At 41.3% G+C, this 22,871-nt stretch overlaps 1 protein-coding gene across 1 annotated transcript in view; it reads right to left on the reverse strand.

The window, feature by feature from the left end:
• The window catches only part of LOC146753055 (cytosolic carboxypeptidase 4-like), a 114,806-nt gene that overhangs the window by 43,025 nt on the left and 48,910 nt on the right, over positions 1–22,871 (reverse strand). The window contains exon 5 of the mRNA XM_085530998.1: positions 601–767. Within this exon, the coding sequence (XP_085387124.1) occupies positions 601–767 (167 nt within the window). The remainder of the gene's footprint in view (positions 1–600; positions 768–22,871) is intronic.

The raw sequence follows: 22,871 nt of genomic DNA on the forward strand, positions 1-22,871 counted from the left end.
AAATCATATCACATCACTCAGTTATTTTTTCCTCCATTTGTCTTGGAAAAACAATATTGCAAGAGTAAGTGCTTGCATGTAGAACTAGGAATAGCATGGTTTAGAAAGAGCACATACATTTCTGCTTCATCACAGCTGAAGCATCCCATATTCTGACCTTTACCCAGGCCAAATTCCCCACATATGAGGCAACCTCACTTGCATACATCCCATTGAACACAGGAAGCTAAGAAATGAATTTTGCAATTAGGAAAAAACACCTCCCATATGGTTGTTTGGATAATGACTTCATCACACGCACCAAAAATCACAAACCTATGCTTCATATGTCTGTAGGATACAATGCTGTGAGGAAAAGAGGAATGACTGTGCGAATCCTTGCAGAATCAGGCATACTGTTTCTAAATCATACCATCAAAGTCCTTCACCTAGAGAACATCTTCCCTGTAGGAGATTGACTCCACAGAGGAGATCTGAGGTGGACAGAGTATCACCTGAAACTTCAGTTTCCTGTTGATGAATTCACTGAGACAGTGCCATCCATATGCTCAAGTAATATTTTGAGAGGAAAATGAAATTTGTAAGGAAACTGTCACTGACCTTTGTGCCCGGTCTGTTATTGTTATCTCTTCCTCCAGATCTAGGAGTAGCGCTGCCTGAGCCATCACCTTCTTGCTGCAGGGCAAGGATTTGAGGTGCAGAATGAGCAGAGCAAGGCAAAACTTGCTTCCCATCTCCTCCAGCTCTTGAGTTCCCAGCTGCAGGCCCTGGTGGAAAAAAGGAGGAAGTTTCATTGCTGAGTGTACAAAGCGCAGGTGTTGGGAGACTGTTTTTCAGAAGGACAGCTCTTAGTATTACAGTATCACCTCATTCAGGTTCCCATACAGTCAATCATGAATTCAATGATAGCATTTGTTCTACAGGATCTATTCTAAAATAGCTTCTATTTTACAGAGGCAACAGAGGCAAGTAGTGTAACTGCTCTGGTTACTTACACTGAAGTTGTCACTGTACAAATTAGACTCATACCCCAAGAGGATCTGACTAAATACACTCTTACAAATCATTAGGTCTCATCTTTTTTCTCTCTCTAGAAGCGTCATCTCCCTAAGCAATGGGAAACAAATAGGTTTTATGACTGTAAATACTGGACAGTGGCAGAGATTAGAGAAAAAACAGTGAAGAGGGGAAGGAGGGAACATCTTTAACAAGTTATGAATTGCTTTTTAAGAAAATCAATTACAAAGTAATTGCAAAATAACAAATAACTCTGAGGAATTTCTCAGTGTATTAAAAGCCTATGTCTCTAGTAGGGACGTGCAGGCAAAGAAATGCAAAAACAGGACTGGGATTATCAACATCACCTTTCCAAGAGGACTCCTTCAAGCTGTGGATCCTCACATGGAAGAGCCCTGACTTTGAATTGTCTGTGCATGCTTTTTCACTACTTAAAAAAATAAAGACCCAACAAAAAAGTAACACATCAAGGGCCTACATAGGAGTAATCCGGTGTAATTACTGGTAGTTTCTCACAAGCAGTGAGATGGCAAGAGACCAAAAAAAACCTCCAAAACCACAAAAGAGTCACCGAAAATAACCCAAAGAAACTGCAAAATCCCTCATCTTTGGCATTTAGTGATCACATCATGTGTTACTCCTTAATGCTATCACACCAGGGGTTGAATCAATTGCTGAACAATTGCAGCCTTTGTCAGTATCAGCCCCGTGTGCTTTTGAAGCACAAACCATTTCTGCAGCCAACCTTCTGACAAGAACTCCAATCCCATTTCCAAGACTGTTTCCTTAGCAACTGCCATAAGTCCGTGCTCACAGCCCTGGCACCAGCCACAAGCACAGTGTGTGCTCCACACCAGCATGGCCTGCTCTTGACCCTTCACTCGGTGTTTGTTAGTGCACATCTTACAGGTAACAGAGCCCATTTATTATATATATTATATATTATATATATATAATATACCAGTAACTGATAACAGGGGGCTGAGCTCCAGTCTCCTGTTTCTTAGTAGTTAGTTTTGTTTTGCCTTCTTTAATTTGTTTATGTTTCCTATGTAAGGTTGCACTTATAATTTCTCTAGGATCTTCTGCACAGCTGAGAGAAATTGGGAGCCAACAGCATGGAGGTGGATGGAAAAAAGAGGCTTCCCAAGTGACCATCTACAGCTCCCTTGTAATGCTTTTTTTTGGTTCATGTTTGTTAGAGGCCACAAAATGTCTTACAAGGCGAATGCCTTCACTTCAACTCCAGCAAGTCCAGCATGTACAAATAAAATCTAACATTAAAGCAGCCCTATCTGATAACAAACACATTTTCCTATAGTAACCACATTGAAATTCTGCTTGTTTTCTCAAACTATATGAATAAATATGAATAGGTAATTATAATAATGAATAATGAACAAATAATGCATTATTTTGAGCTTGTACATATACTGAGTGGTTGGACAGCTAGATAAGCAGAGGACGTGCCTAGAAGAGCACACAAACAATATGAGAAAACAGAGCCTCCCTGCCAGGCGTAGACAAAGGACTCTGGAGATCTGACTTCTGCTCTCAGAAAGTCTCTTAAATATCTTTAAAGCAGTCAGCAAATCTCTAACACCATTTCTTCTCCCATCCTAATCACTGCAAGCTTTGCTAAGTAAGAGCCAGGTGCAATGAACTATAGTAATTATTAATAATGGGAAGAAAATAGATGAAGAGGCTTAGAGGAACCAATGGTCATTAATACAAAACAACGAGGGCCTAGCAGCTCTACATAGATTCCTCACTTCCATTATTTTACTTCAGAAGACATTTTAGTGTGGCAGTTACAATTGGCAGGTGGAAATGGTGACATTTCTGAGCAAAAATAAGTCACTTCCACAGCAAAGGAATTATTCTCTCAGGGGTAAAAAATACAAGGAACATCTTGGGGCTTTCCCTGGGGTGTATCTTAGGGTCCTGTTTCCAGGATCCAGGCAGCACACTAAATACCTATCAATCCAGGAGATGCGAATAGTGACAGTGCTAAAACTCAGCCTGTGGGCTTACAATTCCCCAGGGTTTTATTCAGGATATGAAGAGGCCTTAGGAAACTATGAACAGAGAAATAATAATAATAAAAGTATAATACACCTGAGAAGCCTCAGACAGTAAGTGCTCATGCTCTGAAGTTAGCTGCTTTATGATGGACCCATATTGCTTCGAGAACAGACAGCTCGGGAATAACAGCTGGAAACCTCAGCTAGAACATTACAAGTTAACACATTTAATTCACTTCAAACACAGGCAGTCTTTTATTTTCCAACTCAGACAATGCTCTCCCTCTTCTTCCTCAGCTCTCAGCAGAGGCAGGAGCTGGAGCTGCATTGGTGACTACCATTAAAGTGAAGATGCTGACAGAACTGATGCATCAAACTAACAGCATTAATGATATCTGCCAGCAGTGCCAAGAGCTGGTGCTCTGGGTAGAAACCAGCCCCTCCTGCCTTGCTTGAAATTCTTGAAATTCTACAAGAGATAAAGAAAGAGAAGTGGTGAACTTTTGATTTTGGTTAAGAAGCTCCACAGCAGTCAAGCTGGATTGTTTCTACTCACAGTGACAATATATAACCCGTTTGCCACTACCATGCAGGAGGAAGCTGTTCTACCTGCCATCAGGTCCTCTGCAATGTCCTGAACTCTCAGAGACCCTATCTTTCCCCATCACAATCCTACATGGCTCCATCCTCCTCTGGAGGCATCTGTATGAGAAGCGGAGTGCAGTGCAGTCTTCCAAGCCAGCAAAATCTAAGCAAAGTCTGAATCAGAAAACTGTACCAGAAAGCTGCAGACAAGATCATCAGTCTTAATTAGTTTAGCCTCATGGATATGCTAACAAAGGTATTCTTCTTTGATGATCAGCTCATATCTTTGCATAGTTTCTGCTCTTCATAACATGAAAGTGCCAGTCTGGATCAGCATTGGCTCAATACACACATTGCTGCGCAATACAAATATGCCCACTGGTCCCCTGGGCCCCCTCATGCATGTCTTTTGAAGACATAATGTTAAAGGATAACAGGTTTATAGTTTCCTGGCTGTTATAAAGAATAATGGAACTAGACATTATTTGCTAATCTCTTCTCATTTTTTCATACCACAGCAGACAGTATGGTAAGAGACATCACCATGCTCTAATATCTGGATGTATCTGTATATATGATTTGGTGGGAAGAAACATTCCAGAGGAACTCAACATGGCTAATCAGATGAATTAAATGAACACAACCTATTAGCTCTTGGTCTAGTTAAACCAGTACATTTGTTCTCTGCCCAAACTGTTTTTATCATAACAGGGCAGTGAGGTGTTCATCTGCATCTCCTAAATGACACTGTGTCACAGTAATAGGAAACACGGAAGGAGGGGGAAAAATAAGAAAGCTATTCCGTGATTTATCATTTGGCCAAGATAATGGCAATAAAAATTCTCCTAATGAAAGTTGATGAAATTATACCGGAAAAAGAGTTCATTCGCATTCAGCACTGATGCATCAACTATATATTCACAACTAAATGCTTCCAACGTCTCTCAATTTACCTAAAAACACATCACAGGCTAAGAGACAATGTAATGGGAAAACTTCGTTATTCATTACTCATATGCTTTAAACAACCCCACAAGCCAAAGGCAGCGATAGTTTCATAACACAGATATTGTTGAAGGTGGAAGGACTCCAGAAGTTAAATTAGAATTTTCTCTCTCCACCAGGGTAACAAGAGCTGCAGTTAAACTGGAGTTGAAAGATATTAATAAACACAAGTAGACAACAGATTTCAGAGCCATCATTTTTCTCTTGCGTTCAGAGAAAAGGGATCTTTGGCACACAGTACGGTCACTTTTGGGCACTGTTCAATCCTTGAGGCAATATTTTTCCCTGCAAACTTACTTCCAGTCAACACATACACACACACATGCAGAGTATACTCTGCATCTCAACAGCTTTACACATGCACAATGGTTATGCCCTAAGGCTGGGTATAAATAAATTGGCAGTCTGGTTTCCCACTAATTCCATCAGTGAGCTCTCCATTGGAATACTAATAGAAACTACTTCGAGGCTGCACAGGACAAACCACACAGCTGAATGAAACATTTGGTGCCTGCAGATGAAATTTTAGCCTGGGCCAGCCCCAAAAGATAGTGTCCTTTAAACCCCTGTGAAAGAAAACATGCTGATGCACAATGGGGAACCAGCTATTGAGATGAGGACAGTAGGGAACAAGCCAGTTTTTCTCATGGCCCAGAGATCCCTAAGCAGTAGGTATGACATTCTAAACAGACAAAGTTTAGGGGATAGAAATTTGGGCCAAAAGATTTCAAAGGGATTAAGCAAGCAGAAAAGGCTGAAGATGGAGAAAAAAAATTGGGTAGCTTGAATTTCTAGAAAGATGAGAGGGGTTGAGTTAAAGACAGAAGATAAAAGGACTGGAGAGATAAAAGGATGAGAAAGAGGGAGGGGTGGTTGAGGTCAGTGGATGCTGATGTGGAGGAATGATAACAAGAGGAAAACTAATGGAAACCTCAATCCCCATCTCACTGTTGGAGAGGTGTGCTTCGTTATGAATGCCCATCCTCGCTTTCCTCAGTACTTTGGCTACTAGGTGAGGAAACAAGGCCCAGCTTGCTGTCAACCCTCCCTGAAAATCTGCTGAATTTAGCTGATGCTCTGATTCAGCTGGGACTGAGCAAACTTCTTTGTTTCGTCACAAGATGGGTTATTGATTTGTCATTCAAACGGACTCTTTCCCTGGCTAAAGATGCTACAGGCTAGATTGTTCAAGGGATGGAGGAAAGCAGATCAGAGAGCAGAAAGAGGCCTGAAAGGCCTGTTTGTAAGAGAACTGAGGATTTAGCAAATGGTAAAACTGGTTGTCAAGTTCTACTTATTCAGATAGCATAGATAGCCAACCAAAGTAAGCATAAAGATGGGGATATATTCTCATCACCCAACCCCAGAGACTGCACACTCACACAGAGCAGTAGTGGTTGGGTATGGAATGCTTCCATACTTGCTGGATGCTGGTGCACCTCTTTCGCATTGCTTCCTGAGATGGAAGGTAGTACATGGTACCAGAAGGTCCAGTTTTGCCAGATCACTTCTTGGGTATCACTGGGACCAATGCATACATTTATGTGGGGCATAACTGTGAAAAGTGGCTGAATCAGGAATAAAAGATGGACAAAAATAGAAAGCAAAACCAACGTAGATGAGCCATAAAGAAGGTCCAGAGGGCAAAGAACAAAAGTAGTGGGAATTGTCAGTATGTTTTTGTTGTTGTCATTGTTTGTTTGTCAGGAAAAACAACAACAACAACAAAACAGAAAATAAATAGAAAAAATAAGTGCTAATTCTTGAAAGAAAACAAATAGTGCTCCAGATAATTAACTCTCCTACTTGGCAGACAAGAAGAAGAAATGGGGAAACTGTTCAAGGTCATACAGTGATTCTGGGGCAGTGTAAGAAAAGAAAACTACTTTACACTGGTGACAACCAAGTGCTTTGTTCAAGAACATTTCTGTCTTTAATGCAGGTTCCAGTACTGGCAACAGGTTAACTGCTGTTACCCCATCTGACTGTGCCTTCAACATTCATCTGTAGTCTACCCACGGCTTTCTCTCACTCGTACACCTTCTGCTGTGTGAACTCTATGGAACCTGGAACAAGTCACAGCCAGGTTATAGCCTGAGGTGCCTGAAGATTAAATGTGAGGTGGAGCTCTAAGTACATCTGAGAGTCTGTGTCAAATGAATTAGCTCATAAAAGCAGTCTGGGAAAGCAAGAAGTTGAACTTTTGCAAGTCCTAAATTGGCAGTTTAATCCCTGGATCACTTTTCCTCCCTCTCTACTTCCACTTCTCTGCTTGTATGAATAGCTTCAGCATACAGAAAAGTGAGCAGACTCCAGGCCCACCCAAGCATTTTCAGCTATGAGATTAACTCATTTGGCCATATTTCACCGTGGGAGTTAAATAACTTCCTAATCCTGGCTGGTGATCACCACATGCTTGGCAACAAAAGGATTTATGATGTTTATTCTGGCTAACGTAAATACAGATGCTATTCAGAAAGCGTCTAACCTGTTTTGAACATTCTTAGTACAGTATTTGTCTCCATAATGTCATTCACTATCAGGTTCTCCTGGTTAATTATGTGTTATATAAAGAACCAATTGTATCTTTTCATGAAATGCCCTCCATATTGTTCTATGTTACACAACACCTTGTTATTTTTCTGTGTGGCTTTAAAGCAGAGCAAGTATTTATAGTTACTGGGAAATTACAAAGTAGATTTTATTTTGAAATTCACTATACTATAATCTGCAATATAGAAAGCTTTGAAGCCTTTCCCTCTTACTCTGATAAAACATATGCCATTCTGCCCATCCCAGAGGTGAAATATGTATTGACCAAAATGACACAGCAACACTAGTACGCTTTTCTTCCCCATACAAAATAAGACCCCATGATGGATCATGGTATCACACTTGCACCAACATAATGATTTAGGCACTAGAGTGCATTTAGAAAGAAGCCAGCACAGCATGACCCAGACATCACAGCATGCTCCAGCCTGATAGCTGTCTGCCCCACAGGATCTCTGGTGCTCTGTTCCCATGCTAGCACATTACAGACACAAGCAGACCGGCAAAGCTGCATGTTGGCCTGATAGCAACGTTACATGGAGTGGAATTTAATGGGGTGGCGAGTTTGCTTCCTGCTATGCTGCCACCAAATATCCACATCACTGTGAATCCTCTCCCCAGCACAGTGCTGAGTGTTACTGCTGAGCTCTCTGCACTCTTTCCCTTTCTCTCTCAATAGCTCAAGTATCACTAATACTCTCCCATATCGAATCTGCCTTCCAGGCCACTGTGTGCTTCCTCTAGCCCCCCCTTTCATTATCTCTTTTGCCTTACAAAGAAAATAACTCATAACAGACAAAGCAGTCCAAAGGAGGTACTACCATTCACGTCTATAGGGATATTATAGCATCTTCCAAGCCTACATTTTCTCACATACACAAGCATCTTACTCACTTTCTTCTTTATTGTTGCTGCTGCACATGGCACAGATATCTTTATTGAGCTGTCTTTCTAATCGCTACTTATGTTTTCCTGAACAGTCAGAGCTAATTCAGAACCCAACCATGTGTTTGAATGCTTTAAACTATTCCTTCAAACATGCTTTACCCCGCCACCGTCTGTATTTTATCTTCCATTCCCGTAACCACAGTCTTGCTGTCCTCCTTCCTACTGTATAATTCATATCAGCTGCAAACAGTAAATCTTAGCATTTTACTGTTCTCCTCATTTCTCAGTCATTAAAGAAATACAGACCAAAACAGAGTGGTAGCTGGAGTCACCTTACTATCCATTTCTTCCCACCCCAGTGATGATTAATACATCCCACCTATTTTTCCAGACTTTTAAGTAGATTTTCACTATACAAATGACCCTTTTGTGCCTCACCCCAAAACTCCAATCCCTTTGGGATTTCTTTTGGGTGAGGGAAACTCTCTTCTCCTTAGTTCTGACTTAACTAGGATGTCCACCAATGCTGCTCACTTAAATATGAGTCTTAACAAATGACAAACTTTGTATACTGCATCTCCCTTCACTCATGCCATCAAGGCAATTAACTCAGTCACTGTGCTTCCCTGCCCTTGTGTTTCTCGTAGGTTTTTTCTTTTTTTGGTGGTTCTCAACCTCTGGAGTAAATTTTAAAACATAAGGAATCAGAATGAGCACATTGTTTAGCATGTTTGAGATGTCTGCTATCTACCCCACTGGCCATTATTAATGATTTTACCAGTTTGAATCTTCAGTTCCTTTGTTCCCTTATAACTCTTACAGCAATAAAACCTGAGGTTTACCTGATTCTGTGTGTTGTAGCCTTGGTTGAATATAAAATAACACCGACAGATAACGTGCAGACATTGTCTTCCTGCATAAAACAGCCAGAGTGGTCCCACAGCATTCTGCTCTGTGCCTGTCCTGGCTGCCTACCAGCTCTGCCAACATGCCTGTGGCCCCAGGACAGCATAAATAGCTCCAGCATGCATCCAAATCTCAGCCTTCACAATTCCTTATTATTCCAGTCCTGAGGGTCCACTGTTTCCTTCCAGAGCCTTTTGATTATGCCTTGGAGCATGCTTCTTTTTTCCAGATCTAAGTCTGTTCTATACTAAATCCCTCATTTCCTCTGACTCCTGCTTCCATTGGCACCAGAGCAAAACTTCTACCCGATGGCAGTCCCCTTGCCTGGGCCACGCCACACGCCAGCTCCTGCAGTTAAATTGTCATGCACATATTCACAGATCAGCCCAAGACCTTCTCTTTGTTGGTCTCCTTAAACATTTACTTTAAACACGTCTTCATAAAGAGACTCATGAGTGAGAGGTAAGGGCACAGAGCCATCTGCAGCTCTGAGCCTTCCTTTCTCGTTTCTCAAATTTCACATATATTGTATGGCTGTCCCCTTACACTGCGCCTTTTCCCCTATATTATGAAGGATTCCTCATGTCAATTTTCTATCTTTTTTCATTTCACAAGTTCTCTTTGGTTATCTTCAGCCAGCTGCCAAAGCTGGTTTCCCCACCTAACACACTTCCAAGTGATCAGTGACAGTAAGCAACTACAATTCCAGAATTCATTGTATTAGCACTTCTAAAGCAACAAAGGAACCATTGATTTCCCAAGCCAAGGATACACAGGAAAGCACAAAAGGCATACGTGCCCAGTTCAGATCAGAGAGGAAAGAGACACACTGTTTGGTGAGGAATCCAGCCTGGTAACTGCTCCCTTTGAAGGTGAAGGATGGGAGTACAAAGAAGGGGCTTGTTGGCTGTGTTCTAATGGGTGTTAGCATAATTATTCTGATACAGGATGCTTCTTGCAGCTTGAATATGTCAGAAAGTTACCTTAACAGACGTATTTTACCAAAAGGCCCAGGGAGAAAGAATGATCTTTTTACAAGAAGGTTGGGTTAGGAGGGACATCCTGTGAAGGGTCTTGGGAATACAGACCACACAACCAGATGCCAGACATCAAGATAAGTTCCTCCAGGTGAAACAGTTGCCACCAGCTGCTAACCAGGATTTATAGGTCTGCGGAGTCCAAAGGCTCACTTTATTGCCAACCCAGATGTCCGCTGGTACAAGTAGTCTGATGGCTGATGGGGTTTTTTTAAACCACTCTTTTGGCTGAGAATACGATTAGTATCAAAAGAAAGGAACCAGCAAACAAAAACAACAGAGATCAAAACTGAATATTCTACATTATTACAGCAGATATGAGCCCCTGTTGCTTGCCCACAAGGAACCTACCAGCAGCATGAGCTCAGACGTTTGGACTTGTTTACCAAGGATGAGTGTCAATTAGACACAAACTTCTTCAAACCACCTATAAGCCTTTACTGCTCTTATAATCCCACCAGCAAAGGCTTACTTTAACTTCTCCACTTACTGTGCTTTTGGAAAGAAAGAGAAAAAGAAATCAGGTGTTTGAAGGCTGTAAGGAACAGACTGAAGAAAGGGAAACAAGATCAGAGAGACAGAAGTAGGGTGAGGGGGAGGCAACTATCTCTATCAAGTGGGATAACTGATGTGACTCACACAAAAGCAGCTTATATTTCCTCTTGTTCTGCAATGAATATTTCCACTTTGTCTTTTTCAGAGGAGACCAGCCAGAAGCAAATGCACAGCAGCTGAGTAATGCCTCAACCTCCAGAGCATCATGCAAAAAGAGAAAGACATGTAGGCCTCAGAAGAATAAACTAAGTTTCTCTGAGTCTTTGGAGACCTACTGACCGTTCACAGTGTGACGCAGGCAAACCTGTATTAACAGAGAAGATGCTGACTCCAGATTATAGGCTTTCAAGACTTCTTATCTTGCAGCTGTACTACCTGAGAAAATTTGCATAAGAACAAGCTGCCTCTTTCTTAGAAGTCTTTTTCAACCTGTTTTTATGATTTCCACTTAAAACGATAATCCTCTGTTTGTGACACTGCAATCATTTCTACTACAATCAAGTGTTCCATCCAGAAGGAGGATTACTGTCTCGGTTTGGGGAAGTAATATGGACCTCAGAAAGAACAAAGCAGCCAGTTTACAAGCAAATGACCTTGATAATAAAGAAAAAAAGAAAACAAGAGCGTGTATGATCAGATCTGCCTCTTCCAAGAGACATCTGATGCACTTCAGGCTCACAAGAACTGGTATTTCCTCAATATGTTCATACAATGGAGCTGGAAAAATTGGCAATGCCTACCTTCACTGTGCCAACCCAACATACACTCAGATTTTTCCTTAGACAACCTACCAACGTTTTAAATGTGAACACTGGAGACACGTATACAATAAACCTAGCACAGTACACAACGCCATGCATTTAGCACCATGTCTTTTGAGGAGGAGCATCGCCTCACATGGTGCCGAGTGTCAAACAACTGTTCTAAATCATTGCCACTGGCAGCTGCTCTGAAATCCAAAGAACAAACGGTTAAAATAAATGAAAGCAAAAGCCTTTTTCTTTCTCCCCCCAAGAAGATAATTTAGCATGACTTTCCACAGAACAATTTGCATGGGATTACCCACAATACACTGCATTATGGTAATACTCGACAATCTCTGATGCATATTAGACTGGCAGTGTTAAAAACCTGTCAAAGGAAAAATAAACGATACGGGAAAATGATGATGTAAGACAGGACAGTAAACACTCTGCACTTGTGTAATCTGCCAAAATTCACTCCAAAATTGGCCTGGGAAAGAGAATGAGAGAGTATTGCGCACTCGGAACAGCTTTAGGGAACATTCCCAACTCAAGCAGAAAACAATACCTGACTGAGACACGGACGTAATCACAGAGGAGTGGAAAATACAACAGATCCGAATGAGGAGCTGAATAGGAAACACGGAGTGATTTTCTTCATTTCTTTGATTTCCCACTGGGCAGTAACCTGGAGGGAATCTTCCCTCTTGTTCATCCAAAGCAGGTTCGGTTCACTACCCTTCACTACACACGTTCACTCAGTCTGCCTTCTGCTCCTCTCCAAGCCCCTCTGTATCTTCTTCTGATGCTGCTGGTGATCCTTAATGGACTCTGCACAGTCTCTGTGTTCAAAAGTGTTTGTCCCAAAACAATGAGCCCCAGAGCTGTATTAGTCGCAGAATCCAAACTACCAGCACCTCCTGCCCTCAGCCATGGTTGGCTGCTCAGCCCTTCAATACACTTCACCCAGAGAACAGGGACGCTAAGGATTTCTTGCACCGACCTCGTACTTTCCTACATAAAAAAAGCTGCAGGAAAATAGTATCAAATGAACTGATTTTGCCAGTTCCATGCATCATGTTCCTAGTAATTCAAGTAATTGTCTATCACTCCTCAAATCCCTAAGAATCGTGGAATTATAGATTCTTAGCTTAGGTTGGAAGGGTCCTTAAAGATCACAGAGTTCCAACTGTCTGCCATGGGCTGGTTGCCCCCACCAGCTAAGGCTGCCCAGGACACTAAGACACATTCCCCCAGGACACTAAGGGGGAATGAGGCATAGGTTTGGCCAAGAGGTGGGAAAGAGAGAAGTAGCATTTTCCATGTGGGTTTATTCAGTAATTCTCTCACCACTAAGTTGCAGAAAATGGAAGGAAAAAAAACCACAACAACCAACAAACAAGCAAGGGATGAGGCCAAATTATATTGCTGAAGAGGAGTTATAGAGATTAGTGTAGTGATTAATCAAGACAACCATGTCAGCAAGGGTCTGACCTTTATTCCTGCCCTAGTAACAGCTTTGTCCCCGATGACTTTTGGCTTGCATGCTAAAGCGATTTAGATACATCCCTCAATTAATCGCAGGATATCCTCTGGGAGATAGGAGAGCAGTACTGCAAGCTGCCAACAGGGATGCTGAATCAGAGGAGGAGTGACCTAGTGAAGGGCACCTAGTGAAGGACATCAGCAGAGATGGGGAGGTAACCCACAGTTCTCTTTACCTCCTACACTTCACCCCTCACTGCTGGAAGCAAAATTGTTTGAAGCATCTAATTCGAGATCCTGCCATATTTTAAAAGATTAAGATTTCCAAAAAATAAGAAAAATAATAAGAGTGTCTTAAAATAACTTGCGTCTTTTTCTGTAAAGAAGCAACAGCACCACATCAAACTCACTCAGGCAGGATGACAGGCAGCTGCAGAGATCACGGCAGCAGTTGCTTCCCTCTTCTCTCTTTTCTTGTGAGATAAAGACCTTCTATCAGGCAGATGTGCTGCCAATCCCACACTCGTAGAGAGTGTGGAGTCCCTTGCTCAGTGTTTTGGGTCACCTGCAGCTTCTAGAGTAACTAGCAAGCACTACTCTCTGACAAAGAACCTCAAAGCTCTGCAGATGCAGTTGTGCCCCTGAACATATGGGAGGGGAGTACCTTCTATCCTGCCCACTAGGGACAGACAAGTGGAATCTGAGCTCTCTCAGAAAGGCAGTGTACAACTACAGACCTTCAGTAAATAGAAGGACTAAAAAGCTACACATTCAGGAGAGTGGTGAAGCTCAAGATTGGCAAGAGATAGAAACAACACTAGGAGACGTCTGCTTCTATTAGAATAGCTATTATCACAGCAACTGAATACCTGAATCAGTTTTTGTCTCCTAAGAAAAATAACAAACGCATTTGCCCATCAAGTTTGTCCATTATGGCAGTTAGAAGCAGAGACTGTCAGAGCTTTATGCCTGTGAATTAAAGTCCCTGTCAGGATCTTAGCTAGTCAGAGTGAACAGAAGCCTTAAATTAATAGCTTAAGTTACAAAACTCAGAACAGCTAACACACATGTTGAGTACACCCAGCTGGTTGTGAGGTTTTCAGATACTTGTCTGAATGAACCCCAGATCTCCTGCTCAACACAGACAGGGTCTCGTATAAAGTCTGGAATAGATTTTCTAAGGTTTATTTTTAGCAGCTGTTCCACAGTTCTGATACAGAACAGAGACAACCCAGACATGATACTCTGATGGTGAAATGAATCATTCTTTCAGAGCTCTGAAAGCACTAACAGGCCATAAAGGTCCTCAGCCAGACCCGCCTGGGGCCTTTACCCATACCCTCTACCTATTCTAAGAGCCCCACTTCAGCTTAGGGCTCTGCTGTAAAACTGCAGGTCTGTAGCTCCTGTAGCAACACTTACATGCTTTTACCTGAGCACACCCTATGGTGTGTATATGGTGTACCCTATGGTGAGACTCTGACTCACAGAACTGACTTCCCAGCATCACCTTGTCACTGTGGACCTGCCAAGTGGTTTCTGAGCTGTTTGATCCCACAAACATCACCCTGAATTACTAACGTGTGTTTTCACTTTGGATCTGCTACACTACCATGGACTTGCCTAATAATGTGGACTCGTGGCTGAATCCAAGTACTCTTCAGAAGCCTGGTCTGCTTACCTTGCTTGGAGACAGTGAGTCTTGGCCTTGGCTGCCAAACAGAGACTATCTGGTATTATCTCAATTTCTCCTACTGCTAGCACTGACCCTAATTCTTTTCTCAGAAGAGGCACACATACTATTTTTCTCCCATATACCTCAATACAGAGATTACAACATCCTAAACCACAATTAGATTAGGCCACCAGAACTATCTCACACTACAATCCAGATACAAAAATAGATTCCCTTTCCTTAGCTATTGTTGGCAAACACGGGTTCTAGTGAGAGAAGTTATTTCTGGACTTTTACTGGCAAGCCTTCTTTTCAGAGACTAAAAGGAAGAGCTGGTGCTGGTGGAAAAATTGTTAGACATGACTTTGAAGAAATGGCAGTTTCTGCCAAGCTCTTATGTGTGTTTCTCTGTGGGGGGAAAAAGGCTTTATTAGCTTTTCTTTCCAGAGGTCACATCTGTGAGGGTAAGTGAAAGAAAAAGGCACGTATGGAAAGTCCTCCGTCTCAGATTGACAATCAGCTGCACAGTCAGTGCCACAAAAGCCCTTTTGCACTTGTGCCTCTTCTTTCATGAAGGAAAATCCCCATTTTCTTAGAACAAAATGATGGCTGAATGTGAATGCACTGGAGTTTCCCGCTGATTTTGGTACACTGTGTTATCTCCTACTTGGAAACCCTGAGCACTTCTCATCAGGCATTTATATAGATCTGTGCATACACACACATTTACATGATCACAGATGTACAGGGACACATTTCTAAGACTCTAGCATTACAACAAACAACAACCATCCATAAAGACACAATTAAAGTTACACGTTCATCAGACACACTGGTGCACACTTGAACATGCATTGGACTGTCTTCCACACCCACGTGTATCCACATTCATGTTTATATTGTAGTCTTCCACAGTCTGTAGTTTGCACCCACGAATACTAACTGCACAAACCCAGCCCAGCGGAACAAACACTCATTTAATGTGTAATTCAAAAACCATAGGCATGTACTCTCCATGCACTCTGCTGCTGGCTTTCCCCTCTAAACAGGATGCAAATCCTACACAGTCCTATAGGCTGAGTTCTCTCTATACAACAAGTAGCTGAGCTGTGGCACACAAAAGTGCCAACGTGCCATTGCAAGAATTAAAGGTTTTATGAGTCTTTTCTCCACTTCCACAGTCTCCCCCTTCCAGTTAATGTCAAGCGTGTATATATAAATGAGATGTATTTGGGGCTTGTGCCAAGTCTCTGTAACACGGACACAGAAATAATATGGGTAAAACATGATTTGTATTGGGACTGCTCTGGTTGTCTTAAAAAGAAGGTCTTCAGTGACTGATTTGGCCTTTCTGGAAGCTTCTTACTGTTTAAATTGTAGAGTTATGAGACCTCACATTCAGTTCAGCTTATCACAGCTGTACATCCTCATGTGAAATCAGGGGAACTGACTGAGAAGAGTAGGGTACTTGATGAAGCACCTTGGGGATTGAAATGTGTGTTATTAAATGTACATGAAATAAACAAAATTTCACTCCCATTTATTCCAACCAGTCAGAATCTCAAGCAAAGGCAACCTGGCCTTAAGTGGACTGCATTTATATATCTGGAGTGAGCCCAGAAGTGTCAGGTGCTACTCATTCTTATGATGCATGTCAGCATGTAACACACCAGATCTTATCAGTATGAAACCAACACCTCTTTGGGCTGTCCCTCATCTCTGAATGTTTTCACACAGACTCAGAAATCTAAGGTTTTCTCTTCCAGAGAGCATCACTAAAGATTATTCCAAAAAGACACAGAAAATTCTGCTAATATTCCTCCTCCTCTCTACCAATGAATTCACAGAAGACATCATTCATGCTACACCAACTAAGGGCAGACACTAAAACGTTACCTGAATACCCTGAGATCAAATGTCTGTCCAGAAGCAGTGAGTATCAAAAACATGACAAACAATTCACCATTTACACACTGTATCTCTGAATCAAGAGGTTGAAGGTATTTAAATGGAAGCTGACTTGACTTCTGTCTGTTATCTTTTCTGCTTTCTGTCAGCAGCTTCTCTAACACCCACTGCTGTGGCAAACCTTGCTTATCCTGTCTTCCTATGCCACAAAACGTAACCAGATTGGTTTAATTTCTGCAACACCTACGCTGAGAAAGATATTACTAAAAAGCTGTAGAAGAGTCAAGGAACATGTGCTGCGTTCCTTCCAACACCTTGATGAACACTGGATGAACAGAAGTGAAAATACTTTACAAGGAATAAGGCACTTCCCCTCACTTTACAATGCAGTAGGTCACACCAGCTTAGACAGCCTGTACTGACAGCAATTGCCTGCTTTGTTTTGCTTTCCACCACCTTAGCACCCTTTGTGTCAATACATATAAGAACTGAGCTGCGCAGTGTGAGGAGCCCACCTTACCCTTCTGCTCCAATCTCAGCTAGAAGAGGAGATGCGAAACAGCCTTAGAAGACATCCATCTCCTCTGCACGTGGAAGCCCACAGGACAGCAAGGCACACATCCATAGACCCCAGCACTGCGAGTGTGCTGCCTGACATCAGGCTTCATTGCAATCCTATACACCACACTCCACACCTTTAATTAGTTACAAATGCAAAGGAACTGAAGGACAGATTTCCCACCTAGCTTTGCATTTATTAAAAGGTCACCAAGGAAACATGATTTTTTTCCTGTGAACAGACATCAAAAGCTAATGAAACCTGAACTTCATCATTGCTGTGTACCTTTTCTTTTCAGTTTTCATTTAGAAATGAACTTCCTTTCCCCTTCACGAGATAATCCAGGCTCCCACAAGTGCTTTGCAAGAATGGTTTGGCCAAAAGGGTGAGTTATGCATCCCTTCCTTTTTCTCTTTCCACTGACAGCCATGAAACAGTGTCATACGACAGAGGAATGACACACAGCACAACATAATTCTAGCTGTACGTAGAAAATATAGACCTTAAGGTAGCCACATGTGCTATGCATAGATGCACAAAATACAGACATGTATTTAAAGCAATAAATATGCATGTCAGTTGCACACCTTTTGTGTTCTCCCTAAAACCAGAAATAAATGCATGCATACAAACATCTTTGGGCACAACTTCTTCCAAGTGCAGCACACAAACACATCCTCTAGTGTGCATACAGATGTTCCCCTAGCTACTGCATTGAAAAGAACAATTATGCACATCCCATAACTCAGTGGCAGTAACATGCCATTGCCACTTGTGTGCTCGTGTCTGTATTCTAACACATACCCTACCTCTATGCATGCGAGAAGGCTGGGAATCAATAACCACTTACAGCCCTTCAATCCAACACTGTCAACTTTGTTCCCCTCTGTTTATAGTGACAGACAAGAAGAGTGAAGACAGGGGACACATCAGTATGCAGCGTAGGAGAAGTGGACACTATCAGCATAAGCAACAGACAGGAGCTACTGAATTCAGTAGTGGCTGCTCTTGCCTCCTGCAACAAGCAGAGCTGCCGCTGTCCCAGAAATCTGGTTTATTCCCAGGAAATTGATGCAACCAGATAGAAGAAACCAGAGCAATAACCGAGGGCCATTTTCCTAAAACAACATAATTGTACAAAAAAAAAGATTCGGAAAAAAAATTCAATTCTTATTTGTTTCCTAGGTCTGAGCAATGATCTTGTCTACATAACGATGCACAACATGCTCGGTATAACACCAGAACAACTCGATATCATATCCTGCAGAGAAGACAGCATGAAACTAAATATACTTCAGACACAGCAGGCTACCTTTAAAAATTGTCAAGTTGCTTCGTTGACCTTTTAAAGGGAATGAACATACAAATGCATTACATTTAAGAGCAAGTCAATACCTCAATGAATTTCAACCAATCCTGCAGCATGTGGAATAACCAAAAAGCTGTTGGTCTGACACGAGCTCTAATCATGTACCTCCATCAAAGCTCACAGCCTCACCCACCCAAAATGCTGTCCAAGCATCTCAGAGCTACTCGGTCTCAGCCTACAACATGGCCTTGGTTTTACAGTCCTGAGTTTCTCACTGTATCTATATTCAGAGATCTTCTGCATTATGAACACGTCCCATTACGCCAGGCCTGAATCTCTCCTGGGCAGAGATTGGCATTAATATAAATATAATTATGGTCATTTAATAAATGTATGATGCATGTCACTCTATCTCATTAAAGTAACAACAGGAGTGAATTTCGTATTAGTCGTGACAAGGCCCATTTTCAAAGCTGACATTTAATATCACTCCCCAGCATAATCATACATCAGGCTTCACAAATTAAAGGATTTGATGTGAGCGAGGGATGATCAAATACATGAAACCACAGAACCAGTGCTGTAGCTTGCTGCAGATATTCAGCCTATGTAATACATTTACCTACAACTGATGAACCAGCAGAAATTCCAGCCATTTCAGTGCACACGGGGGCTCATGAAAGCATTCCTGATTTAGAAAAACTTCAGCACTTTGACCTCTGGAAGCCCTTCCAATCACCAAAGACAATGGCTTGATCAGAAAAGCGACCTTTCGGTCACTATTTCAGAGCCAGTCTGAGCTGTTTTCAGACTCCATTTACTTCATTCTCCCTCACTAGAAAAGACAAGAGGGCTGCTCGCAAAAGGTCACTGGGAAAATGGTGTCCAGCTGCCTGCTGCAAACTTCCTATGCGCCATCAGACTGCAGGGAACATAAAGCCCATCACATAGCTCATCCAGTGCTTTCATCTTTGGTGGAAAGCAGTAGTATTGGCCACGGTGTTGACTTTAGGTGCCTGTTCACCCAGGTGCAGGACATCTGAAGGTTGTGAGCAAGGTATTGTGTTGCTCAAGCGTGTTTATGCTGCGTTACAGAGCTGTCTCCCTTTTTCCCATCACTGCCAATTGGCGATGCATGCATGCATGCCCTGGGCCATCACAACATGGCTGTACAGCCCATTCTCCCCAACCCAGATGACAAGTCAGATCCAACTCTATTACTTCTCAATGCTGGGAAAAAGAACACAAGACAGACAATAATACAATGGAATTGAAGGCATAATATAACAGAAAAAGAAAGCGGCAGAGGAAATATCTTAACAAGTGCTGGTCCTCCATTGTTTTCACACAGAATTAGCATTTCAAATCAAATAAACTACTTAATTCAATTCTCAGCTCCCTCACAAGCTAACAGCATTTTATATTTATCTCCAAGTCAGAACAAGTCTTTCCACTTGTAGCCTGCTGGCCATCAGCTTTTAAAGGAATACTTCCCACTGAGATGCTAACCGTCCTTCTGATCATGTGGCAAAAACATACACATACTTAAAACCCTACTTAGTAAAAGAAGTCATCTCTACCAGGAATAAGCTACTGCAAAATGGACAGTGTTTCAGGGCTTTTTATTCCCATTGTATGTAGCTGTACTCCTCTCACAGACTCATTTGCAATATCGTTTTCAAACTCATTGAAAATCGCCTTTCTCATTTTGTTTCTGAGTGAATCTCTGATTCAATATTCTTGTGTAAGTTCACCTGCTACTTCCAGCACCACCAAAGGAAACTTTTCGCAATAGCCAAGAAGAGGTGGCACGCAGTAAGAGATTTGGTTAGGAATACTTTGGGAAAAACTTATTTAATCCAAGGCAGAACTTAATTGTGAAGTACACCAGGCTTCAGGCGGCTCTTCTCAGAAAGAACTCCTTGGGTTTTAGGTTACATTTCTGATCAGACGTCATAAGAAGAATAGCTTTTTCTTTTCCAGTCATTGCATTGAATTCTTTTTTACTGTCTTTAGTAGCAATTGCCATGAATTTTCAGTTACTTTCTTAGCTTCCCACATCTAATTCCTACATTACTTTGGCTGATACCCTTTTTCCCCTTTTTCTTTTGTTCACAGAGAATTAACCTATGCATTTTTCACCTCAGAATATCTTGATCATGATTAGGTAAATGGCCTCTACCACTGTTTACTCGTATCTGTCAGAATCTCTAGTAAACAATTAGTACTGGCAAAAAGGAAACAGACTAAAAGAAGTGAAATCCACCTCTTGACAATCCATCTATTACATAGATTCTTCATCAGTGTTATGATTCACTGTCCTCTATGCTCTAATTATCACCTTCTCTTTACTATTATACCAAGATGGGTTTTAACTAAATGTGTTCTCAATTCTTGATTAAGCTTTTTTTGGGATATGTAACAGAATCTATTTTAAAAACATTGGTTTTAAAATTTATAATACCTCTGTAATCTTTTTTTTCTTCCTCTTGTGGTCTGCTTTATTTATAATACATCCTCAGTCCTGGACTATTATCCCATATTAAGGGAAAAACATACATGAACACATGTTAATAGAAATGATGCGCTCTGCCCTTATTAAACGTAATTGGGTCATGATCACTGGTGTCTAGGTAACCACCAACTCTCACACCGAAGATTATTTCACCCTTTCCTATCATAGTGTGGTCCAGAATAGAGCTATATTGGATACAACATCTTTTGTACTAGAAAATAATCATCTGTAATGTTCGGAATCTGTAATAGAATTTACTGCTGCCTACACAAAATCTCAGGTACATAACACCTAGACAGAAGTCTCTATGACCACTCTCCTCTATGACCACTGGAAAGCAGTTCGGTTTATCCATCATTTACACAACCATTACCTTTCCATCTTTTCTTCCTTCTCTCAATTTCAGCTCTAAAAAGTTGTTAGATAATAACAATAATACATCTTTCCTTTTCACCAAGAACCGTACGTATCCCATGACACACAACTGCACTCATTTCCACATGCATCATCTAAGCTCCTCTTGGTATCATATTTGTTTGCTTTAAGAAGAAAGTGTGACGCCAAATCACACTTACACTTGTTTATTCCTTTGTCCATTTTTCTAAGTGGAACTCGCTTATGATAATTACTTGGTTGAAAATATTTTAACGATTCCTTGTCTCACTTCAGCAGCTATTCATCAAAGATTAATATTCTATACTCCAGAAGCTGCCTGTCTTGAGTGTCTGAGAGTAAAAGAAATACTGAAAAACATCAGCACTTGGATGTCTCCAAATTCTCCTTCTCTCACAACTATGAGTAGCCAACAACTTCTTTGATCTCTACTGTCTTCAGCTCGTTCACCTCTCATCTGTCCCCACTTATAGTATGTATGTGAATCACTTTTTAATTGTCCCTAATGTCTGCATTTCCATAGGCTGTGTGCTGTAATTTCTCTTTTCTGACCATGCATCTTCACTTGCAGATAGCCACCATCTGGCATCACATGCATCAAAAATTTCTTCCTTGGACAAAAATTAGAATATAGCAGGTTTCTCTTTGTCATCCATATGTGGTATACAACAGAGCCTCTTACCTAAAGATAAGCCATGAAGCTCCAGAAATATCATGTCTAAACATATTGCCTTCTCTGCCTCATAGATTACCCAGCACAAGCAACCTCTTTCATCTGTAAGTTTATCACATTCAGAAACACATATTTCTCCTCCGTTATTCAGAATTAAAGTGTTTGCAATTCAGTTTGGTTTAATTTACTTTGGAAATGAGTTAAGCCAAATTTAATTAAGGCCACCTTAATTCTGCTTCAGAGTGTTGACATGTGGCTTAATGTGGTTTAGCACAGGACTTTCCACTTGCTCCTTTAGCTAATTCAGAGGTACTTACCTGCACATTCTCATACAAACTATTATAGAATTCAGCCTGTTTTAATTAGTTATCAAAACAGAAAGGTAACTTGGTTGCATTGTAAGTATTTTTAAGAGAAGAACCTGCAAGTTACTAAATCTCTCTTTAAACCAACAGAGAAAAAACTAGAGTACATCTGAAAATAGCAGGCAGACGAATTCAAATTCGTACAAGGAAATAATATTTAGCACTTTCTGATCCCTGGAACAAAATATCAGGGGACCAGATGGATTTCCAATCATGTGATGCTCTCAAATCCAGTCTGAATTCTTCCTTCTATGAAAAATCTTACACAAACACGAGGGTTTGGTACAAAGCTGCCTATGTAGTATAGGAGGTCAAAACCAGAAGAGCTGATGGTTCTTTCTGGGACCATAAGCTGAAATAAGTGTTGTGGAAGAAGGGAAAGAGGAAAGACAATGCTATCAGTACAGGAGCTTAGCACATATGAAAAAAAAATATAAATCTCAATTGGGAACATAAAAAAGGAAAGACCAAAGAGACAAGAACTGGATGAGAAAAAAAAAGAAGAAGAAAGGATGCACCTACAGATTTCAAAGTTGGCAAGAATGAATAGAGTTAGTTTGATTTCTTTTTGACAAGACCAAGGGACCTACGATTGGATCATCCATGAATAAAGACAACAGTGGATGTGGCAGAGAACAGCAGATTAAAGAACCTGGGAGCTACAGCAGCTGTGAGA

This window comes from Coturnix japonica, unplaced genomic scaffold (assembly GCF_054131305.1).
Source record: "Coturnix japonica strain WE unplaced genomic scaffold, WE-NBRP24 Scf040, whole genome shotgun sequence".
Taxonomy (NCBI): Eukaryota; Metazoa; Chordata; class Aves; order Galliformes; family Phasianidae; genus Coturnix; species Coturnix japonica.